General features: G+C 34.8%; 1 protein-coding gene across 1 annotated transcript in view; it reads left to right on the top strand.

The window, feature by feature from the left end:
* The window catches only part of spd-2 (centrosome assembly protein spindle defective 2), a 57163-nt gene that overhangs the window by 13411 nt on the left and 22137 nt on the right, over window positions 1–21615 (top strand). The window contains exons 8-15 of the mRNA XM_085949455.1: window positions 4463–4777; window positions 7254–8114; window positions 8962–9105; window positions 11432–11476; window positions 12886–13584; window positions 14964–15131; window positions 15783–16011; window positions 16686–16806. Of these exons, the coding sequence (XP_085805581.1) occupies window positions 4463–4777; window positions 7254–8114; window positions 8962–9105; window positions 11432–11476; window positions 12886–13584; window positions 14964–15131; window positions 15783–16011; window positions 16686–16806 (2582 nt within the window). The remainder of the gene's footprint in view (window positions 1–4462; window positions 4778–7253; window positions 8115–8961; window positions 9106–11431; window positions 11477–12885; window positions 13585–14963; window positions 15132–15782; window positions 16012–16685; window positions 16807–21615) is intronic.

A 21615-nucleotide genomic window follows, 5' to 3' on the forward strand; every position in this document is an offset into this window, starting at 1 on the left:
CGAAAGCCGTTACGATTAACTGTCATTTATGAAACAAAATCAATGTGTCTATCAAATCCGGGAATGGGACGATTTGGCACCGCGAACTGGCCTCCGCCGATTGGCTTCCGGTAATTGGCCGCCGGTACAATCGGACGCCGGCCCAATTGGACGCCGACCCAATTCGACGCCGACCCAACTGGCCTCCGGGAGATTGGACGCCGCACAGTTGAATTAAATGCGCAAAGGAATAGACGTACGTTACGATTTGTTGGAGTAAATAAGCAAGTCAGTTTAATATGCTTCTATCTTCTCAGTAGGTGTACCTTATACATTTTGCGCTTGACACATTTTTAATATAGATTGAGAAAAATTATTATGCCTGATGATGTTTATTAAAAGAAAATAATTCTTCCCTCGCTAAAACTTAAAGATGTGCATAATCAATTAATTTATTGTCTATACATGGGTACTTATTTATATTTACAACAAATATTTAAAATAATGTTAGATGTTAGAATGAAAATTAATTACATTATATTTCAGCGTTTTATCGACTTAATATTATAATAAAGCTTAAATATGTATATTATTATGCATAAATGCGTATTTTAAGATAGAATAAAATTACAAACAAAATATTAAGTAAGTTATCTGCTAAGTATAAATGTTTCAGTAGTTTGATTGATAAACTACTTAGGTACTAGATGCCGGATGAAATCCCGAATGCTGAAATCCCGAAAAATGAAAAAATACAAACATCAATAATTGCGCAATTTTTGCAAGAGAGACAAAAACCCATTTTTTGTGGAAATATAAAAAATGTAAAATACAAACATCAATAATTGCGCAATCGTGAGCGCAATTTTTGTAAGAGAGACAAATCCCATTTTTTTGGAAAATGGGTTTTTTTGATTGCGCAATTTTTTTCAGGAGAGACCATTTTGTAGAACGAATGGATTTTGTGCATCTTACAAAAATTGCGCAATTATTGATGTTTGTATTTTACATTTTTTTTATATTTCCACAAAAAATGGGTTTTTGTGTCTCTTGCAAAAATTGCGCAATTATTGATGTTTGTATTTTTTTTATTTTTTGGGATTTCAGCGTTCGGGATTTCGATATTCGGGATTTCGGCTTTCGGGATTTAGGCTTTCGGGATTTCGGCCTTCGAGATTTCGTCCGGCACCCAGTACCTAAGTAGTTTATCAATCAAACTACTAAAACATTTATACTTAGCAGATAACTTACTTAATATTTTGTTTGTAATTTCATACTATCTTAAAATACGCATTTATGCATAATAATATACATGTTTAAGCTTTATTATAATATTAAGTCGATAAAACGCTGAAATATAATGTAATTTTCATTCTAACATCTAACATTATTTTTAATATTTGTTGTAAATATAAATAAGTACCCATGTATAGACAATAAATTAATTGATTATGCACATCTTTAAGTTTTAGCGAGGGAAGAATTATTTTCTTTTAATAAACATCATAAGGCATAATAATTTTTCTCAATCTATATTAAAAATGTGTCAAGCGCGAAATGTATAAGGTACGACTACTGAGAAGATAGAAGCATATTAAACTGACTTGCTTATTTACTCCAACAAATCGTAACGTACGTCTATTCCTTTGCGCATTTAATTCAACTGTGCGGCGTCCAATCTCCCGGAGGCCAGTTGGGTCGGCGTCGAATTGGGTCGGCGTCCAATTGGGCCAGCGTCCGATTGTACCGGCGGCCAATTACCGGAGGCCAATCGGCGGAGGCCAGTTCGCGGTGCCAAATCGTCCTAGACCCATCAAATCCAGCTATAACACTACTGAAACATTCAAAAACCTTTTTTATTCAAAAATTTTTTGTTGATTTTCTCAACATAATGAAAAAGTGTTAAAGCGGATTTTGAAACTCAGCGACACATATAACTACAGTATAACCCCTATTTTACGTTTTTTAAGGAACTGGAAAAAAAAACCTAATTGAAGGGAAAATGTAAAAGGGGGGTATTGAAAAAAAGAACATTAAAATTTTATGTTTCTAAAAAAATAACGTTTTATTAAAAAACAACATTCAATTTAAATTTTTATTGAAAAAATCATGTACATATGTATATTAGTTTGTTGCATTTTTGTTTTTTTGTTATGTCATTCTCTTTCTACTATATAAACATTTGAAAGTGTCATCTTGAATATCAGCAAAGCTTGTAAAGTAGCTTTTTAAACCCTCGGTGAACCTCATTGCTTCTTCTTTTGTTGGAATATCAACCTCGTCTTCATCAGACAGTTCTTCAGAAGCGCGCGTAACTCGCATATTTTGAATATTTACGACGTAAAATGCGGGAAAGAAAAACGTAAATGCGGGTATTAAATGTACTGAAATACATCGGGACCGAAAAAATTACACGCAATTGCCGGGAAAACGTGAATACCGGGCACGTAAAAACGAGGTTATACTGTATTTTACTTTTGATAATTCGTCAAATGATTATTTTCCGACTGCCTTTCTATAAGGCATGCTCACTTTTCACTCTCTTGAATCTCGTAGGTCTCTTCTGCTTTTGAAGCATTTTTGCCTGTTATCGCGAGGGATGGTTTCCAATCATGGTGTTCTAATGAATTTGAATTTACCTATGTGGTCGCAGCCATGATATATTCAGGATAGGAACCGTTTCCTCGTGTCAAGCCTATCAGGCAAAATTAGCCAGGGGTGCAAGACTAGTCAATCCGCTCCACAAAGATGTAGATATTTTCGGTGTCGTGCTATGTATTTTGTATTCGAAATTTTATTTTACCATGTTTTTATTAGCTCGTATTCTTGTTTGTCCAGTACACATTTTTTCTTGTGTGTCCAGTCCTAGCAACTAAATTATTAATATATACGTGTGTTACTATGGAAATCAATATGAAATGTCAAAATGACATTTCAGTATTCTATATTAAAATTTATTCAGTATCTCTATCAAGTACAAAAAAAGTATTTATTAAATACATAGAACTGTCAAGTTTATATGTTTCAACAGAAAATTTAAAAATGTGGTATATAAAAAGTTCTTTTTCTTATTTTACATAGTTCTTCTTATTTTACATAATATTCTCTTCTTCTCTCTTGTGAGGGTAATATTTGTTATAATGTAAATCTCATGTTATGTACGTCTTGAATTTAGATTTGCTATGTCCACAATGTTTTGTTTTCTTAAATAAATATTTTTACAATTATTTATATAAACAATTAGACAGTAGCGCCTCCGGTGGATAAGTGATAGAGCAGGGATGGCGAACCTATGGCACGCGTACCACTAGTGCACGCGAGACGATTTTGCATGTCATGCGAATGTTTTATTTTGAAGAAAAAAAAATGACCTATTAAAAAAATACAAGAGTTTTACAAATAAATAAAAAAATAATCATGACATAACCATGCGTATTTTCTTTGGTTTTTAATATTATTTTTACGAATAATATTTACCTATCGATGCGCAAACGGAAACAACGAAATGCGTAAATGACAGATCGCATTGTATAATAGCATGCAAAAACTACAAATTTCAAGAATAAAGATTATGTTTGTAAAATCAATGTAAATATATAATTTTATAGGTCAGCACTTAGGCTTTATGCGCCACACATAATACTATCGCACTGACTTCATCAGGCGGCGGGAGAAGCCGTCTCGTGAACCTCTGATTTTGATCGATTTACAATGCTAGATGCAACAAACCTGATGATATTTATGTCGTTCAAATACAAACAGCTGATTGCTATTTTGCCTCAAACATTATCGCTAAAAATGGAAGAAAAAAAGAGGAATATATGAAGGAAGCGTGGTTAAAATGCTTCCACGATCTTTTTGAACATGGAAAAAACTATTCAAAGAATAAAAGATATAAAAAGGCTCGAAACACAGCGAAAGATAGAATCTCAAGAACTCAAATTGTAGTTTTCTAACTTTTTTAACAGAATTCTTAAAAATATATTTTTTCATTTTTTCCCTATGAAAAACTGCTCGGCACGTCAGACAGTTAGGAAATTTTGGCACGCGTACGTAAAATGGTTTGCCATCCCTGTGATAGAGTGTCCGCTTCTGAAGCCGTGTGTAGCAGGCTCCTGTTAAACTCACTTGGTTTTTTTTTCAATGTGTGCTTGGATGTAGAGTATGGACCTGATAAGTTGTAAATAAAAAGTAAAGCATATTATGGGCCTATACAGAGTGGAAGTTGCATATTAAACAGACTTTTTTTATGAGGAATGTTTGTTAGCCTTAGTTTTTAAAACAATGTTGTAAACATACCACATAAGTGTGAAGTTCGATAGTTTTGACAGAAAATATGACATAATTAGAGCGACGTTGAGCGAGAAGAGAAAATAATGCAATAGGCTTCATGTAAGAGCAGTCGGAAATAAGTGTGCAATTTCAATGTTTAGTTGTTTCACTAGTTCCATATAAACATATCTTTCATTATTTTTATTTTCAGAGACAGACATCAGTCCGCCGACAAAAATCAACAACACAACGGTCACCAAGCACGCTCTGGGCCAAACGTTCAGAAAGTCGGCTGGTATTAAGAATTCTGTGGCCGGTCTCGCTTTCCTCACCATCAGTGATGACTCTGACATGTCTGAATATCATGGCGGCCTCACCGAGAACCAGGACTCGCGGTTTGAGGAAGCCTCTAAGCTTAATAGAAACAACACTCAAAATATTTGTAAAGATATCACGAATACGATAAGTGTTGATGATTCTGGCATAAGCACCGCGTTGAGTATCACGCAGATCAGGAACATTATGGGTATGTCACTGAACATTTTACTTTATGCTTGATATTTAGAGTAACTCGAGGGGTTAGTCCATAAATCTAATATATTATTGTTGTATCTAGAAGACTGGATGGATTTTACTAATACCTGGGCAATTACTTTGTTATTATTTTCATCTCCACCATAAATGCGTATCATTGATGTCTCTGCTCAAATGAACCCCGCACTCTCCATGTTTTTAGTCATGCGTCAGGTTTCCAAGCCACACATGAAAACTGATCTAATTAATATTTTGTACAAGATGGATTTCAAGTATAGGTTCAAAGCCTAGACTGAAGTGATATTGTTAGCACAATTCTTCTCTTAATTTTGATTTATAGGCTATATAGATTTATATATATTTATTGCTGTTAAAGGATCCCTGGAATGCGACATTTTTGAATTGCACTTTACATTTTGTCGAAATTCACAAACACGAAAAATATTCCAACATTTAGAAAATACTTTTTACATAAATTAAATAATACCCACATAAAACACATTTTAAAATCGTAAGTAAAGTTTATTTTGATAACAGTCACATGAGTAAAAGTGTTTAAGTATATCAAACATTGAAAAGGGGAATTTCGAATGTGAATGATTCATTTCTTCTTACATGCTTATTTTTAAAACCATTGTTTAACCCAATGACATTATTAATGGACAACGCACTCAATACAGTAGCTAGCAAGTAAATTCGCGCATAGCATCATTCGCACATGTATAGGTAGACGTCACGCAATTTCCATTATGCGATATCACGCATCGTGAATTTATAGCAATATGACCTTTATTGTAATGGCGTTAGAACAGTGTTTCTAGTGTCAATGATAATTTGAGCGAACCCGTTCGAACCGAACCATTCGGCAGACCCGCCAAAAAGCATCGGGAATTTATAGCAATATCACCTTTATTATAATGGCGTTAGAACAGATTATGCTATTCGGCAGAACCGATAAAAAAGTGAGTGTCATTTTTTTTCCAGATGCTTCGTCCATATTAATGACATTGGTTTAACCAAATGTTTCTTTTTAGAAAACTATATGCTTCCCAACTAAGGCCCGATCAAAAACGAACCATAAGTGCTAGTGAGAAAGCATTCGGCACGCTTATATCTCTGAAATATGCGTTAGTGTAAGATAGAATTTCTATGGCTGAATTAAATATTTGGTACTGTTCGGTTATACCGGAGGCAGCGGAAAACGCATTTTGAAAATAGCCGATAAACTGGATTATTTGTTAGGTTAACCTAACCAAACCTAACCTAACCTAACCTAACCTAACCCAACCTAACCGAACCTAACCTAACCCAACCTAACCGAACCTAAACTAACCCAAACTAACAAATAATCCAGTTTATCGACTATTTTCAAAATGCGTTTTCCGCTGCCTCCGGTATAACCGAACAGTACCAAATATTTTTTGTAAATGTCACCGGTAAATATTGATTTAAATAACTACATTCATTTAAAAACTGCGAGCATGTGTTATTGAAATTTATTGTTTTTGTGTTAAATATAAAGTTAGTGGTAATTATTTTTAGTTAATTTAGTCGAAAATATGATTAACTATGTTGTGTTTAAATTTGGTAGCCGTACTGAGAAGCAACAAGATGGTATAACGTTTCATAGTTAAGTTAATAATAATAAAATTGAGGTTCTACTGTGCATTATACGCAAGAAACACGGCTTCATGTTGCCAAACAATAGCCACTCTCTTTATATTATCACTCTGACTTCCCAACACTTGAAACAATTATGTCGAATGAATAAAAAGATTTCATATTTTCGAAATCTATAGGCAAACCTGATTATGTGTGTTATTTTGATCTGTTATTATTTATATTTTTATTTATGTTTTTCTTAGCTCGTATTCTTATTTGTCCGGTGGTTCTTTGTCCGGTACAAATCTTGCAATCGATTTTTAACTAACTTTCCGACTAGCTAGCCATTTGAAACTTTTAGAATATATTAGAACACAATGGCAATTCATTTTTTAATACTTTTAGCCATCTTCAAGTAGAATTGAATTCATTTTCAGTTAATTCTGTTTTGTATGAAAAGTTATTTCGACACCATTATTGGTTGCTAAGCGGATGGTCCTAGCAACTAAATTATTAATATATACGTGCGTTACTATGGAAATCAAAATGACATTTCAGTAATATTTCTATCAAGTACAAATTTTTTTGATCGTTTAAGCTAGTCAAGTCAAGTTTATATGATTCAACAAAAAATTAAAAAAACGCTAGGTATATATAAAAAGTTATTTTTATCTTGTAATTATTATTTTTTAATCTGAAAATTTGTATGAAAACACCAGATGCCTTAGTGTCAACTATCTGTGCAGTTCCCAACTCAACAATGTTTCATTCCTTCAGTAGATACCGTGCCAAATGTGAAAATTCATCTCCCTTGTTGGTTGATGATTTATTCTGACGGATTTTAAATATCTTATTATGTTTTCTAGGCACCGGTGAAAATGAAAGTACGTCAATCCTTCTCGATCGTATGCTAGGCCTAAGCAAGAAAAAGAAAGATCCACCTCAAATGAAAGTGATGCCCACCGATGTCGATTTTCAAAACGATCAAAATAAAAATATCGCCAGAATTCTCAACATTCCAACGGTACAAAGTCCGATGCTGCCTGATAAGAGTTCATTCGGCCACGCGTCCAACATTTTCCATAGCACCAAGCACGGAGAAGAATTTTCCAAAAGAGATAAATCACCCAACAAGCCGATTTTTAAATCCCCCGGTAGAAGTAAGTCGCAGTCGAGTCCGCGACAATTATCAAACGTATCAAGCAAGGATAATAAGTCGACCGGTTCAAAGAGATCGGCGGTTTCGTCTTCCCAATTGACCATGTCATCTGTCCACGACGAAAATAGTACCGCGCTCGTATCGACTATGAAGACTTGTGGAAAGTCCAATTCCGGTAGCAGCGAATTCACGGAGAGTACGTTAAAAAGTACGAACACTGTCGTACATATTCGTGGCTCAAACACGTTGGATGCCATCAAAGAGAGTGTCACCGAAAGAAATAAGGAGAATGTGGAAAACGTTTCGAGCTATGCAGGCAGTCCAAGGATATTGTCCACGGTGGGCAAGCTGTCTCAAGGGTTGCTGTCGCCGTCGGAAACGAGCCGAGAGCTGTACGGCTTGATGTCTCCGTCCTCCTGCCAGGATGCTAGTAAGGAGGACATAACTCCTGTCAAGAAGAAGTTTTCCAAGAGTCTGTTGGATCAGTACCAACACTTGAGTGTCAGCAGTAGTAGGGTAGATGGAAATGGTTGGCTTTCGCCGTCACAGGCTAAACTGAATGATTTAAGTGAGTCATACTATATTTTATAACCAATGTTTTTTTATGTTAGGTACCTTTTAATTTTGAATACATAAATGTGTGAGTCATGGTCATGTATGTAACCATTTATTGTTATGAATATATTATTAATGTCTGTAATTTGGTTACCATTATTTGTAATTTTAGTCATTTTTGTTCTAGAAACACTAGAAAATTCACAAAAATAATGAAATCCACCCTGTTGTGCCGAACTTTAGTTTAATTTTTGGGACCACAGTGGATAACACTAAACATACCATATTAGTGTGAAATTCGACAGTTTTGACAGAAAATAAGATACAGTCAGAGTGGTACTGATCAAGAGAAAGCGATACACTAGGCTAGATGTAAGTGCAGTCAGGAATAGCAACCGTAACAATGATAACATTCACCCTGCATAATTCATGCGCACTATAAGAAATCATCTGCGCATGTTCAAAATTAAATCGTTCCACTATTGCAGAATATCCACATTTGAAGCTGTTGATACCAGATTCAAATCCCATCTCTGTCAAATTCTCTATCTATTTTTTCAATGTGTGTTCGGATCTAGAGGATAGAGCTGATAGTCACCATTTCCCATATAATAAATTAATCAGGCGGCGACTCAGTTCCACACTGAATTGTAAATCAAATGAAAAAAATTATATGTATGATTAACGCTGCAGAGGATGATGCCGCATTTCGTGGCTTAAGAATCGCCGTGATTCGTACGAGTGCAGCTCCACTGAACTGTTCCTGGTGCGGATGATAGAGCAAAGATCAGAATTTACAGCACGTTAGGAAGAAGATGATTGAATGTTCAAAAATGATGCATGTCGTTAAATTGTTTCAGGCAAAGAATGCAATCCGGGCCAGACACCATTTAAATTGGAGCAAGCGGAAAAATCTCCCAGGATGCGAACTTCACCTAAATGGGAACAGAACCAGATGAATCGTTCTGATGCCACCGAATGCTCTCTCAACGTTCCCATTAGAGGTATTACATTTTATTTATTATTATATTTAGTAAAAATCTTCATCACTCTTGTCTCAATATAGTCATATGCAAGATAATCCTTCTGATTTTAGAGTGTCCGCTTTCCAAATTTGTGTCCCAAAAATCAAACGACAATTATCGATGGTTCCCATTGAAATTTTGGCATTGCATTACCATTATCATTATGATGATACATCAGTGAAACGGCAAATAATTTTCAACTATAGGCGCGGGGAAATTTTGGACTCGCTGGCATTCGGAGATAGAACGTGGAGCTGGGAACACGTCAATTTGTTTCGTGATGGCGACGGAGGTATTAATTCTTAAATCGTGTAAAGATGACTAAAAACGTTACCCATTTTTTTGAAAAAGAAAACATGTCAATGAATGTATTATTATTGTTACTAATAGAACAATAAACAGAACATTAAATGGACGCATGTTGAATTTATATGATTATATTTCGTTCGGCATGCGTCACTTGCACCCGCAATCCGCGCATCGCCTAGCCACGATCTTTTTAGACCATGCCTCAACTGAGGTATAGCCTTAACATTTTCACCGGTCTATGATCACTCATACGGTGCAGTCTCCCAGCTGTGATTGATTGAACTGTGCTGGCATTGTTACGGAAAATTTACCATTTACCACGTAGAAAATTTACCACAGACAATATATTTCTTTGTTTACTTTATATTTCTTATTTCACATTATTCAGGAATAGATAAAAAAAATCTGCAGCTGTTATTCATTTACAGTAGAACCTCGATTATCCGGACTGGTTGGGGATGATAATCTTGATGATGATAAAAGCAGATAAATAAAAAACCATATTATGAACATCTTTTTTTAATATTTTTTTTTGAAAATCCTACTCTTCATAACATGTTTTTAAATCATAGACACTCCAATCTGTATTATTAAATGTTATTTGTGGTGAGAAAAATGGTCTATCTGCAATTATTGTTAACCCACGATGGCCTAGCAGTACTGTATCGGCTGTCGTCGGTCCTAGGTTTGAATCCAGGGTCTGGCAATTTCACATCTTGTTTTTCAATGTGCGTTTGGATCCAGAGTATGGACCTAATAGGTTGAGTAAGTGGCTAACATCAATTTCTTGTACAAACAAACATCTGTTAATACAACCTCCACCCTGTGTAGGCCCATAATATTATGCTCTTTGGATCTAACACGGTGAAATAATAATATAATATCATGGTGATTATTAATTTTCTTCAATGTTACAATAAGTAATAGTTTTTTGAATAAGCCTGTGACTATCCGCCTGTACAATTGTCCAGGTGTTTTATCTTTTCCCCCAATTGCTACCACCGTCCCTGATTGGCCCATGAATACGGTTGGAAGATTTTTCTTTTATACATAAACATTTAGGGTCTCTTCATTTCAGTTAATGTCCAGGTTTCTGTGGTACATTTGAACACCAGCTTTACAAAAATGTCTTTAAAGAGATATTCTTTGTTCATCCAAGGAGTAGGCGAGCCGTAAAATGTTCATAGTCTAACAGTGTAAAATACTCTAAAGTATTAGTTGCTTACATTGGTTATAATTGCCCAAGTGAATGGCTGATTTCAAATAATTATGAATATAGAGCCAATTTCCTTGGAAGTATTTACAGTCAGTCTGATACCGGCCTTTCTCCATCGAGGAGAATGGTGAAGGCCGTATCACTAGCAGGCCAGAAGCGGGGTGGAATGAGAGAAACGCACATGTATGCTGTTGAGGCTGGTGTTTAATATATTGTCGCAGTTAAGTACAGGGTTCAGGGTATTGTCGTTGGCGGTTGTATACGCGGTTTTTGCTGGCTATTGGCTTCACTGCTGAAGGCTGCTTTTCTCGGCTGAAGGCCGAAGATGCTTATGCTTGGGGTCCGAGGCAAGAGAGTCAGCGCTTGCGGCTTGCCGATGCCGTCTTGGCTGGGCTGGAGATGCTTTTAGCTTTGCGTCCGAGGCGATGCTTGCTGTTCGGCGTCAGAGGAAAGAGAGCTTTTCGCGCCATCCAACTGTCAGGCGGCGTCATGTTCGTCCGTCGGTCGGGAACATCCCTGTTTTACCGACGGATTGAGTAGTGGCGGCGCTATCGATAGACCGCGTCTGTTTTGGCGGGAGCGCAGACGAATTTAAATTTTGTTATTTTCAGTGGAGGTAGGCTCCGCTCGGCCGGGGGTTGCGAGCCGCGAAGAGTGGACGTAGGCTGTGGGGTATGGGAAAGTTGATGGTTCGGTGATGGTCTGCTGTGGGAGACTTCCATCTGGTATCAAATCGATAGTATTAATTTGATGTTACATTCATTCATTTATGATTTTCAGGTGACTGGATTAAGGTTGAATCAAAGGACGAAACTGTCATTGTCGGTGAGTGTGTTTTGCTAAGAAATTAGCAAGCATATTGTAGTGATATAGTTTGTATCGAATACGTTACGGAAAATCTTCTATACTATACAAAACCTAAATATTTTATAAAAGTGAAGCTAAATCATACTTCTCATTGCCAAAAGTGTGGCTGAAATATGCAGCATTTCAGCTCATGGTGGTAGCTACAAGTTCTCATGGCCCTCTTACCTCCTGAAAACTTCCTCATTGGTAATCTGCTCAACCCAGGAAATTAACCACATTAAAGGTCCTTTTAGATGTCTATTCAGTCGAGGTTTCCGTTTTGGTCCATTCTGTTTTGAAACAGCGGTGTATTTAGACGATCAGTTTAGTTATCCGTTCAGTCTCAGTTGACAGTTCAGTTGGGAAATGGCAATGTATGTATATTTACACATTTTTTATCCACCAAAAATGAATATTATTTTTGAAGAAATAATAATATTTCAATCAAAATTAGAAAATTATGAAAAATACGGCAACATAGTAATTTACACGTCAATTTAACTGGCAACTCTAAAAACGGATACGATAACTGATGAAAAATCCATCCTGGCTGGTTTCCGTTTTGGTTTCAATCAGGCGCTTCAGTTTTGTATTTACACGTAAGTGAAACTGACAGTCAACTGAAACGGAGACGGATTGGACAGCAAAACTGATTTGTTTAAAAGCACCTTAACATATTACAGAATGGCTTCAAGTGCTGTAAAACTAAAAGTTCACATGACTCCCTCTAGTATATAGCAGTCGCGAAGTGTAGGGGTAGGCTGTTTAGATCCACCGTAAATAGTGCACGTTAAACTTTATTAGTCACACCTATTTGTTTTTATTGAACTAAGACAACAATTTACATATGGTATTGGTTAGTTTTTAAAAATCAATTAAACCCTGTCTAAACCAAACCATAATAATTTTGGTATACTTTGGGCGATACGACAATATTGTGCACACTTTTTCATTCATATTTATTTATTTTAGTTGGATTAAGAATACATATTACACATATTGTTGATTCATTTTTTTAAATTCAATAAGCCCTTAAACCAAACTATAATAGATAAAAAATATTATTTTATCTGAAAAATATCCAAAGTTATGTATGATTTAATTGCATAATTTTAGATATTTTATAGATCGATGAGTATTTTTTGACTATTATTTATTAATGCTTGGTTTCGTAAAGTTTAATTGGTTTTTAAAAACTAACTAACACCGTCTGTAAATTGTAGTTTTAGTTCAATGAAAACAAATAACTTACGAACTTTAGTGTGCAAGATTTATGTCAGTCAGATCTTAACAGCCTAGCTCCACCCTTCGCCACTGGTATATAGTACAAGCTCTATAATAGTTTATTAGTGATTTTAGTGGCATTGATGACTATTTTATTTCCGCAGGTTCATCACACGATTTGAAGATAAATCTAATTTCTCTAAGTTCTCGGTGGATATCTGTTGAATTTACTGTCAGTTGCGTCAAGGTAGGCGGACAGGTGTACACGGAAGACATGAGTGATGTGGTACTCCTGCAGGCGCCTGTCGCTAAGATCCTTCTGAACGCCGACTCTCAGAACTCTTGCATTCTCAAAATGCTGGCGCTCCTACCGAACAAGGAGATTATCATCAATCTGAACATCCATTTAAAAGACGTTGTGACGAAATCTGAGTCGTGCGTCGAGCACCCCATCAAAGTGTGCACCGTGTCTCCAAAACTTCTCGTACAGAGTCAAGAATGCGAGGAAATCGATTTGGTGGAATTTCCTACTATACCCGAAGAGAGTGATACATGTATGCCTGTCATTATTTGGAATGAATCACCTGAAGATTTGCCCATATCTGTCCAGATAAAATGTGGAATTCAGAATATATTCTCAATCATCAGCAGCGAATTGATCTCCAAGGACGAATTGGATGAAATGCGTTTGTCGTATTTGCAGTTGGTTCACAAGGATATTGTCGGCGAGTCTAAATACAGTGGGATGAAATCAAATGAATTTTCATTCAACACGGAGTCGATTCATTATTTACCATGCGATCAGTCGACTTTCTTGAAGGTGTTGATCTATTTCAGGGCGCCGAAACTGAGTAGCCTCAATGGTAAGTTAATAAATTATTCAAGCCCACTATATTCAGGCCGTGACACGATATTGTAAACTTTGATGGTACCTAGTGCTAGTTATTGCTCATACTTTGAATGCAATGAACAGTTTAAAGAAGAATGATAATTATTGTATGTAGGCATATTGTCTGAACTAATTAAAACCATCATCTGCATAATGTATAATTCGGATAATGGATGGTATACAGAAATCAAAGTGTTAAATCTTTTCAAATCCTTTGCCTCATTACTCATTACTGAGAATGTGATCATTGAAATTACAAGCATAGCCAACAGTCTCCTTCCATCTAGAAGGATGCTGATCGTGTTGCTTCAGTCATTATTATTCAGTCGCTTTCTTGCTCCATCTGGAAGGTGCATGTCCTCGCAACCTTCTCCTTTCACCACCAAAGATCGCTCTTTTCTCCAGGCCGCTCGGATCTCTTGTGTTAAAATGTTAAATATGTACTAGGGTGCTATCAAGGCTCATCCCCACTCTTCTGGGCAGGATTACAGTACCAAATTCAAACGTAAAACTTGTCTTCACTCGCAGTCAATCGGAAGTATAGAATACACTAGATATAATAAGTAAACGGAAATTACAAATTATAATACAGTGTAACCCCCATTTAAAATGACCAAAATTCATGTTTTCCTGCTATTTACATGTTGTTTCTGTGGTCTCGTTTCACTTTAGTACCTACATTGAATTCCCAATTTAAAATTTCTATTTCCAGCAATTTATGTCTAAAATATTCAATTACAATTAAAAATTCAATCCGTTTGAATACATTTGATTCAATGCGTGGCAATCATTGAAATTAATTCCAGGTGAATTTCTATTTATAGACATGTCTGCAGTGCTCAAAAGCAACGTCACACAACGCAATTGTATTTAGTTTTTCATTGTTTTTTTTTTTATTTCACCCATATAGAAAGATGTCTGGGAAAAGAAAAATATTGTTGGTTCAAAAGAAAAAAAACATTCTTGAAAAGGTGAAAGAACACATTGGTATAATATGCTCCAAACCAATTTGTGTTTTCTCGTTGTGTACGTTTTTTATCAAATATAAAATCGGGGTGTCACTGTGTTTAATCTCCACAGAAAAGAGATTGTATTAATAGACATTTTTTTTTCAAGGATTGGTTGCCTGATTTTGCATATTTCTCTTTTTGAAGAAGTCACTTTTTCTGTACGAACGTCTCTGGTTGACATTAGGCCTTCTCTGAGTCAGCTCTTAACTGAATCTGTTCGCTCCAGTTCTCTGGCCTCCCTATGTGACTTTTCATATTAAAACAGAAAATATGCACATATTGTGTTTTGAAATCATGATTATAATAATTATAATGTTACATATTATGTGTTGATTCATTTTAGGTGACGACAGTATTCAACATATTGACGCTACATTGAATGTTTCTCTCGCCACTGGAATAAACGACAAACAAATTTTGATTCGTGCCTTGCCCGTCATTGGAGGAGTGGGTATTTCGAGCTTGCTCATCAGGAACAGACAGAAATCTGAAATCTTGGTTGTGAACCATGGTTAGTATTTTAATTAGTAAACATAAATGTACCTACTGAATGGATGGCAACTGTAGCATATTTGGTAACGTTTGCTTCTATAGATCCACCAGTTTAAGTTGTCAGTTGAGCGAGGGCGCCACATGCTAACATTTGACATATCATTCAATACTTTTTATACTGTGATAAGCTTAGTTCTAAATTTGAACACCTGATGATTTATGATGGTATATCTATAGCGATACAACACCTTGTACGAATTGAGCAAATGACCAATAAGAAGTCTTGTAAAAAAAGTAACTAAGGTTCATACTTTCACAGTGCCAAGTAGTGTTACCATCAGTCATTCACAAAAATATTCCAGTAGGGTATGAAAATAAGCTAAATGCCAGAAAAAATTGCTAGATTTTCTATCAATTAAAAAAGTGTCTAAAAACTACCATTTCAAGAAAATTGTCATAGTTAATAGCAAAATTAATTAGATGATTTTTAGAAGACGGGAACCTAAATTTATGGAAGTGAAACTGAAAAAAGTGCTACTATGACCAATAATTAAAATAGTTGCTAGTTATTTTGCATTGAAGATTCAATAGTAGTAAACTTCACACTTATCATCACCCATATCTGTCAAAAGCTGCAATATTTTATATTATTTTTGTTTTTGATTTTCAGGCACTACGGAGGACATTGAGATGTTCAATGCTGGTAAGATTCCGATGAAGTACCGCATATTTATGAGCCCGTACTACGACAAGGGCGACAGGGCGGTCACGCTAATGCCGTGCAATGATAATACACCATTCTCCATTGACAAGTCCAGCATCCGCCTGCAACCCGGCGAGAAGTCATTCATCAAAATCACGTATATGTGTGACGGACAGCTCAATTCAGATGTTAAAAGGTAAAACAAGCATCGAAGACACTGGAGAAAATGTTTCTATATATGTAGTGACAGGAGAAAATAGTAATCACTTTCAAACACAGTAAACGTAACACAAATGTGCTCTGTAATTTATTTCCCAGAGTTGAGTTGCATTGAAGTAAAAAATGTTTTGCATTATTGTTACAAGCGTAAAGCCCTCAGAGTAATGATATATAGAGAGCGCCTATTCTTAGGCAAAATGAAGTCGTGTTTCTTGCGTATAACGCACAGTATAACCTCGATTTTATCATTATAAAATTAACTATGAAACGTTATACCATCTTATTGCTTCTCAGTACGGATACCAAATTTAAACAGCATAGTTATCCATAATGTTCTACTAAAATAACTAAAACTAATTACCGCCAACTTTATATTTAACACAAAAACAATAAATTTCATCAACACGTGCTCGCAGTTTTTAAATGAATGTAATCAGTCTAATCCATTTTTACTGCGAACGCTTACAAAAAATATTTAATTCAGCCGTAGAAATTCTATTTTACTCTAACGCATAGAGCGGAGATATAAGCGTGCCGAATGCTTACTCACTCGCACTTATGGTTCGTTTTTGTTCAGGCCTTCGGTTAACATAAAAATAGTGGCAGTGGTTACTGAATGCATTTCTAATACAAATTGTCTATGCTTTTCAGGTCCCTTGTCTTTGAGAGCCCTTACACGACCCTGGTGTGTCACGTGATCGGTGTGGCAAACCCCAGGAGCCATTCGCAGCAGTCTACCTACAGCGTGGACAGCGCTGTCTCCCAAAACCAGGTGATTACATCCACTTACAACCATTATCGTAACAGTAATTATTCATTCACGTCGCACAATGGAGCATTACCTGTATAATTAGTGCATAACAGATATCACTCAATGAGAAGATATATATACAGAAAATATATATCTACCTATATAATTTTATTTATCATGTATGTAGGGCCGGGCCGTATGCATAGACATACTTATGTAAATATGTGGGTAGGTTTATACATTTTGCGTTACTTAGAATGGAAATACATATAAGTGATAATATGTTGTAGTTTTCATTTTGTAGTTTGTAGCTCCTGTAGTTTTTAAATTACATTCTTGTATGAACAGCATTATCATTTTAAAGAGTGAAGGATCGTTTTTTTTACGCCACAGATTATTGACTTCAAAGTTTTATCCTTTTTGACACAGGGGAATTCTCACTCTTATTTAGGTTGAAGATTTTGTCAGCGGATGGTATTCATTGGTTTTTTTGGATATGTTACTTGATCTCGTGTGAAATGAAGAAGGTTATAGCTCTTGAACTATTTGTGTACTGAATAAAAGTATTATAACAATATGTACATTTAAAAGTTTTACGCATTATCATTAAAAACAGCTAAGTGTTTTCAAACTGTCCGTTATTCTTTTAAATTATCAAGGATTGATAATAGGTCTATCAAATGAACTAACGTTTCAGTTTTTCTATTTTAAAAAAATGTATTGAATAACTATATTTTATTTACTTTTACAATATCAGAATTCACATATTCATTTAAGTATTTTGATATATATGAAAATGATTTCGTTGAAATAACATCATTTATTTGCATGTAAAATCACATAACACTTCACGTCTAATATGCAGAAATGTGCCATTGGAGGCACGACCGTAGGATGGTCTTAATGCATAACACGATCCAATGGTTAATTTCATCACTAACAATAAAAATACTATAGAAGCTGGGGATTTTAAGGTACCATGTGCATTGGTAATCTAGTTAAGTAAGAAGTTAAATAAACTCATAATATTATTATATATGTGTAAATGAGTTATTTTTCTCAAATGATCCATTATTAACTGTTCCATGAAAAAATATTTGTATTTCGTTCTGTTACTAATTTCATTTTTATGAAAATAATAACATTTTATATATAGTGTACCTTTTACAGTAGTTGTTTGAATAATGTTTCTTGTATAAATTTGGACTCCGTATGTCACTTGTATTCCTGTAATCCCCGGCCGTTCAACTATTATCACTAATGAATAGAATTAATGAATTTGGAGGTAGCAATTGATTACATAAATAACAAGAATGTACCTATTCTAAAAATACTTCTCTATTCCTACGATTATGACTATTGATATTTTTTTCTTGGCATTTACGAGTAGCTCGAATTCACTAAGTAACATTCTATCAACCCTTTATTTAATATGTTATCTTCCTAGAACAGTGTTTCCTAAACTGTGATATGTGAACGATTGGAAGGCGTATCGGTTGATTCATAAAAATATTTCTATGTATTTATAACCATCTCTACTGTATTTATAACATTTATACTATAATTTTGAATTGTATACTATTTACATAGTGAATTTATTATTCATGAATGATAAAAAAATCGATTCTTACTATAATTTTGAAAATCGGAAAGTAATATACGGATAAAAAGTAATGTTGCCTACAGAGAGATAGACGAGGAAAAAATCCCTCGCATCTGAAAATTTCTACTTCGGAAACACAAAAGTTGTTCAGAGGATAAAAAAGGACTTGTAATTCATTGTCAAAAGTGGGGTAAGCTGGTAAAATCTGTCTCTAAATGGGTACTAGCATGTTGTAAGTTTAGGAAACACTGCCCTAAAAGATTAACACAACCTTTGCAAGATAAAGACACAACAAACATGTATGAAATGTGGTCCAAAACTTAAAGAAATCATTTGGGAATGTTCCAAGAATGAAAAATTAACATTCTTTTAACGAACCTCGCCAAATATTTAACTACATATTAGAATTACTATTAGAACGTGCAATTTTCTTTTAACATAATTGTGATACAAAAATATGTCCATATAGCAATATAATAATATGTAATATGTATGTTATTGCTTTCGGATCCACCTCACACGTATGGCACCGCGTAAACCTAACAATCATTATTGCACAAAGATTTCATGGCCAATGTCATTTCTAATGAATACACATCGTCAACCTGATCGGCAATGTCATTATCTCCGGCAACGATCACAGAATCTCCATCGGATTTATCCATCGCTTCTGTCAGTATTCCTTGAATAAATGCTGAATTATCTGTCGTCTGTGGTTGAGCAATGGTGTCTCCTCTTTCCGATATACCCAATGACGTTGCGTGTTTCGTCATGCTATCAATGTCACTTGTATCTCCAACATGTATATCCAACATCTCATCGACTTTCATCAGTGGTTTCTTCATATCCAATTGAAGTATGCTGTCTTGTTGACTTTCCGATTGGTGCTCGATGTTATTCCGGCTGGTGGACGGTATGGGTTCCGGCGTCATGCTAGCATCTGAGTATAATCCTCGCAGAAAAAGTTCATTGACGTTCTCGATGGCTCTGATGTTATCGTTTCTTGTCTGCATCGCTCCCATACGCGTCTCCAAGAGGTCTGAGACCATTGGTAGCTGAAAAGAAATTAATTTTTTCTCTTAATGATTAGACACTGTTGTGTCTACAGATATATTTTATACATATTCACAAAAGCAAATAATAGTTGGTTTGATATCGTAAAAATTTGTGATGCATATTGCGATATTAGTCATTAACGTTCTAATGGACACAGCATATGAAGAATAAAAGGAGCCTTGTAAACGACAACATCTGAGTCTACTTACATAAATTTCATTCCTTCATAAACAGTTGAATGCGGACGAATGAGGTTTTAAAAAATAAACTACCTACATTGCAATAAGGGTGCATATTGCAAATTCACATTCATGTCTTCTCAGCATTGTTGTTCTATTCTGCTAATGTATCCACCTAATGGCCTATAAAATGTACATTACATTAGTATGCATCTCCACAGAGTGGAGGTTGTATTAACAGATTTTTTTTTCAAGAAATGTGTGTTAGCCACTTTCTCAACCTTGATCATTGAAAAACAACATGTGAATTTGCAAGACCTAGGATTCCAACCACGGACCCACGACATTATATACTGACACAATACCACTCGGTCATCGTGGACAAATAAATACTAATATTTATATACTTATTTAGATTTTCTATGTAATATGTGTCTTGTATAGTTGATCGTTAAGTGTTTTGTTTACCGTGAATTCATTATCAAGCTCATCGGCTATTTGCTCGATTATAATATTGGTCCGATTGTCCAGATTTCCAATGTGCTTAGTCATAGAAGAGAAACGTCGATAGATACTCTCTTCCATTGCGCTGTTTTCGTTTATGACAACCTCGTCTTGTATTTTTACCTCATCCTCAACTGCTGCAGTCACATCTTCTAAAAAAAAATTTGAAACGGTATTTGCATGATTCGCTCAATTGATATTATTTTTTATGAACATTTTTGTGTAAAGGGATATGCTTCAATATGACGTGACATTGATGACACAAGTCATCTTTATTAATTGACAGCCAGGCATTAGTTAAATTAAAAAGCTTAACATCTCCAAACACTCTTCAATTTCATTCAAAGCAAACCAAATTATGTGCTAATTGGAAGAAGCGAAACTGAGCTACTTACTTAAAATAATGAATACTTTGTGAAAATCTACAATATAAATAAAGCTCTTTTAATCATTATCTAGTAAAGATGAATAATTACAAGATAAAAAGAACTTTTTATATACAACTTTATATATAAATTTTCTGTTGAATCATATAAACTTGACTTGATCAGCTTAGACGATCAAAAAAATTTGTACTTGATAGAAATAATACTGAAATGTCATATTGATTTCCATAGTAACGCACGTATATATTAATAATTTAGTTGCTAGGACCCCAGACCCCTAGCAACTAATAATGGTGTCGATATAACTTTTCATACAAAACAGAATTAACTGAAAATGAATTCAATTCTACTTAAAGATGGCTAAAAGTATTAAAAAAATGCATTGGCATCGTGTTCTGATATATTCTAAAAGTTTCAAATGTCTAGCTAGTCGGGAAGTTAGTTAAAAATCGATTGAAAGATTTGTACCGGACAAAGAACCACCGAACAAATAAGAATACGAGCTAAGAAAAACGTTGTAAAAAATATTAATAATTAGAATAATAAATTAACACTATGTGAGAGTAAAATATTCATAAAATGAGTACATGCACGTAGGGTATAATTAATATGGTGGGTCTATTTTCAAATATGGATATGTTTCCAATTCAACATTTGTGGTAAATAAAGTTTTTGTATTTTAAGTGTGAATGACTCGGAACAGATTAATAAAATGTGAAAGTCAGTTGCCCTGGACCAAGGTTTTGAAGCCAGCCTAATTTTATTATTTTGTGACCTAACTCAGAGAACATAAAGCTCGCCGACAGTCCTAAAATATTCAATGCGAGTTTCGTTTATGTGACAAACTTTAATGCATATCGACGCACTCGACATTCGAAGTCTGTTATACCTCACCCGTTAGTATAAGCAAGTTCTCATTAAATTTAGTGTTCCCTGGTAAATGAATAGTTTTAATATTTTAGTTTAAGTTTCAAATAAGAATACTATGTCCATTTTTTTAGTCAAACAAGCCTAAATTCAAATCAATATAAGCAAAAATAATTTGACATTGGAGATTATGGAGATTTTGACCATATTATGTAAACTTTTCGGTATTTGGCAA

This window comes from Rhyacophila brunnea, unplaced genomic scaffold (genome assembly GCF_057557595.1).
Source record: "Rhyacophila brunnea isolate RB1 unplaced genomic scaffold, BYU_Rbru_1.0 scaffold_22, whole genome shotgun sequence".
NCBI lineage: Eukaryota > Metazoa > Arthropoda > Insecta > Trichoptera > Rhyacophilidae > Rhyacophila > Rhyacophila brunnea.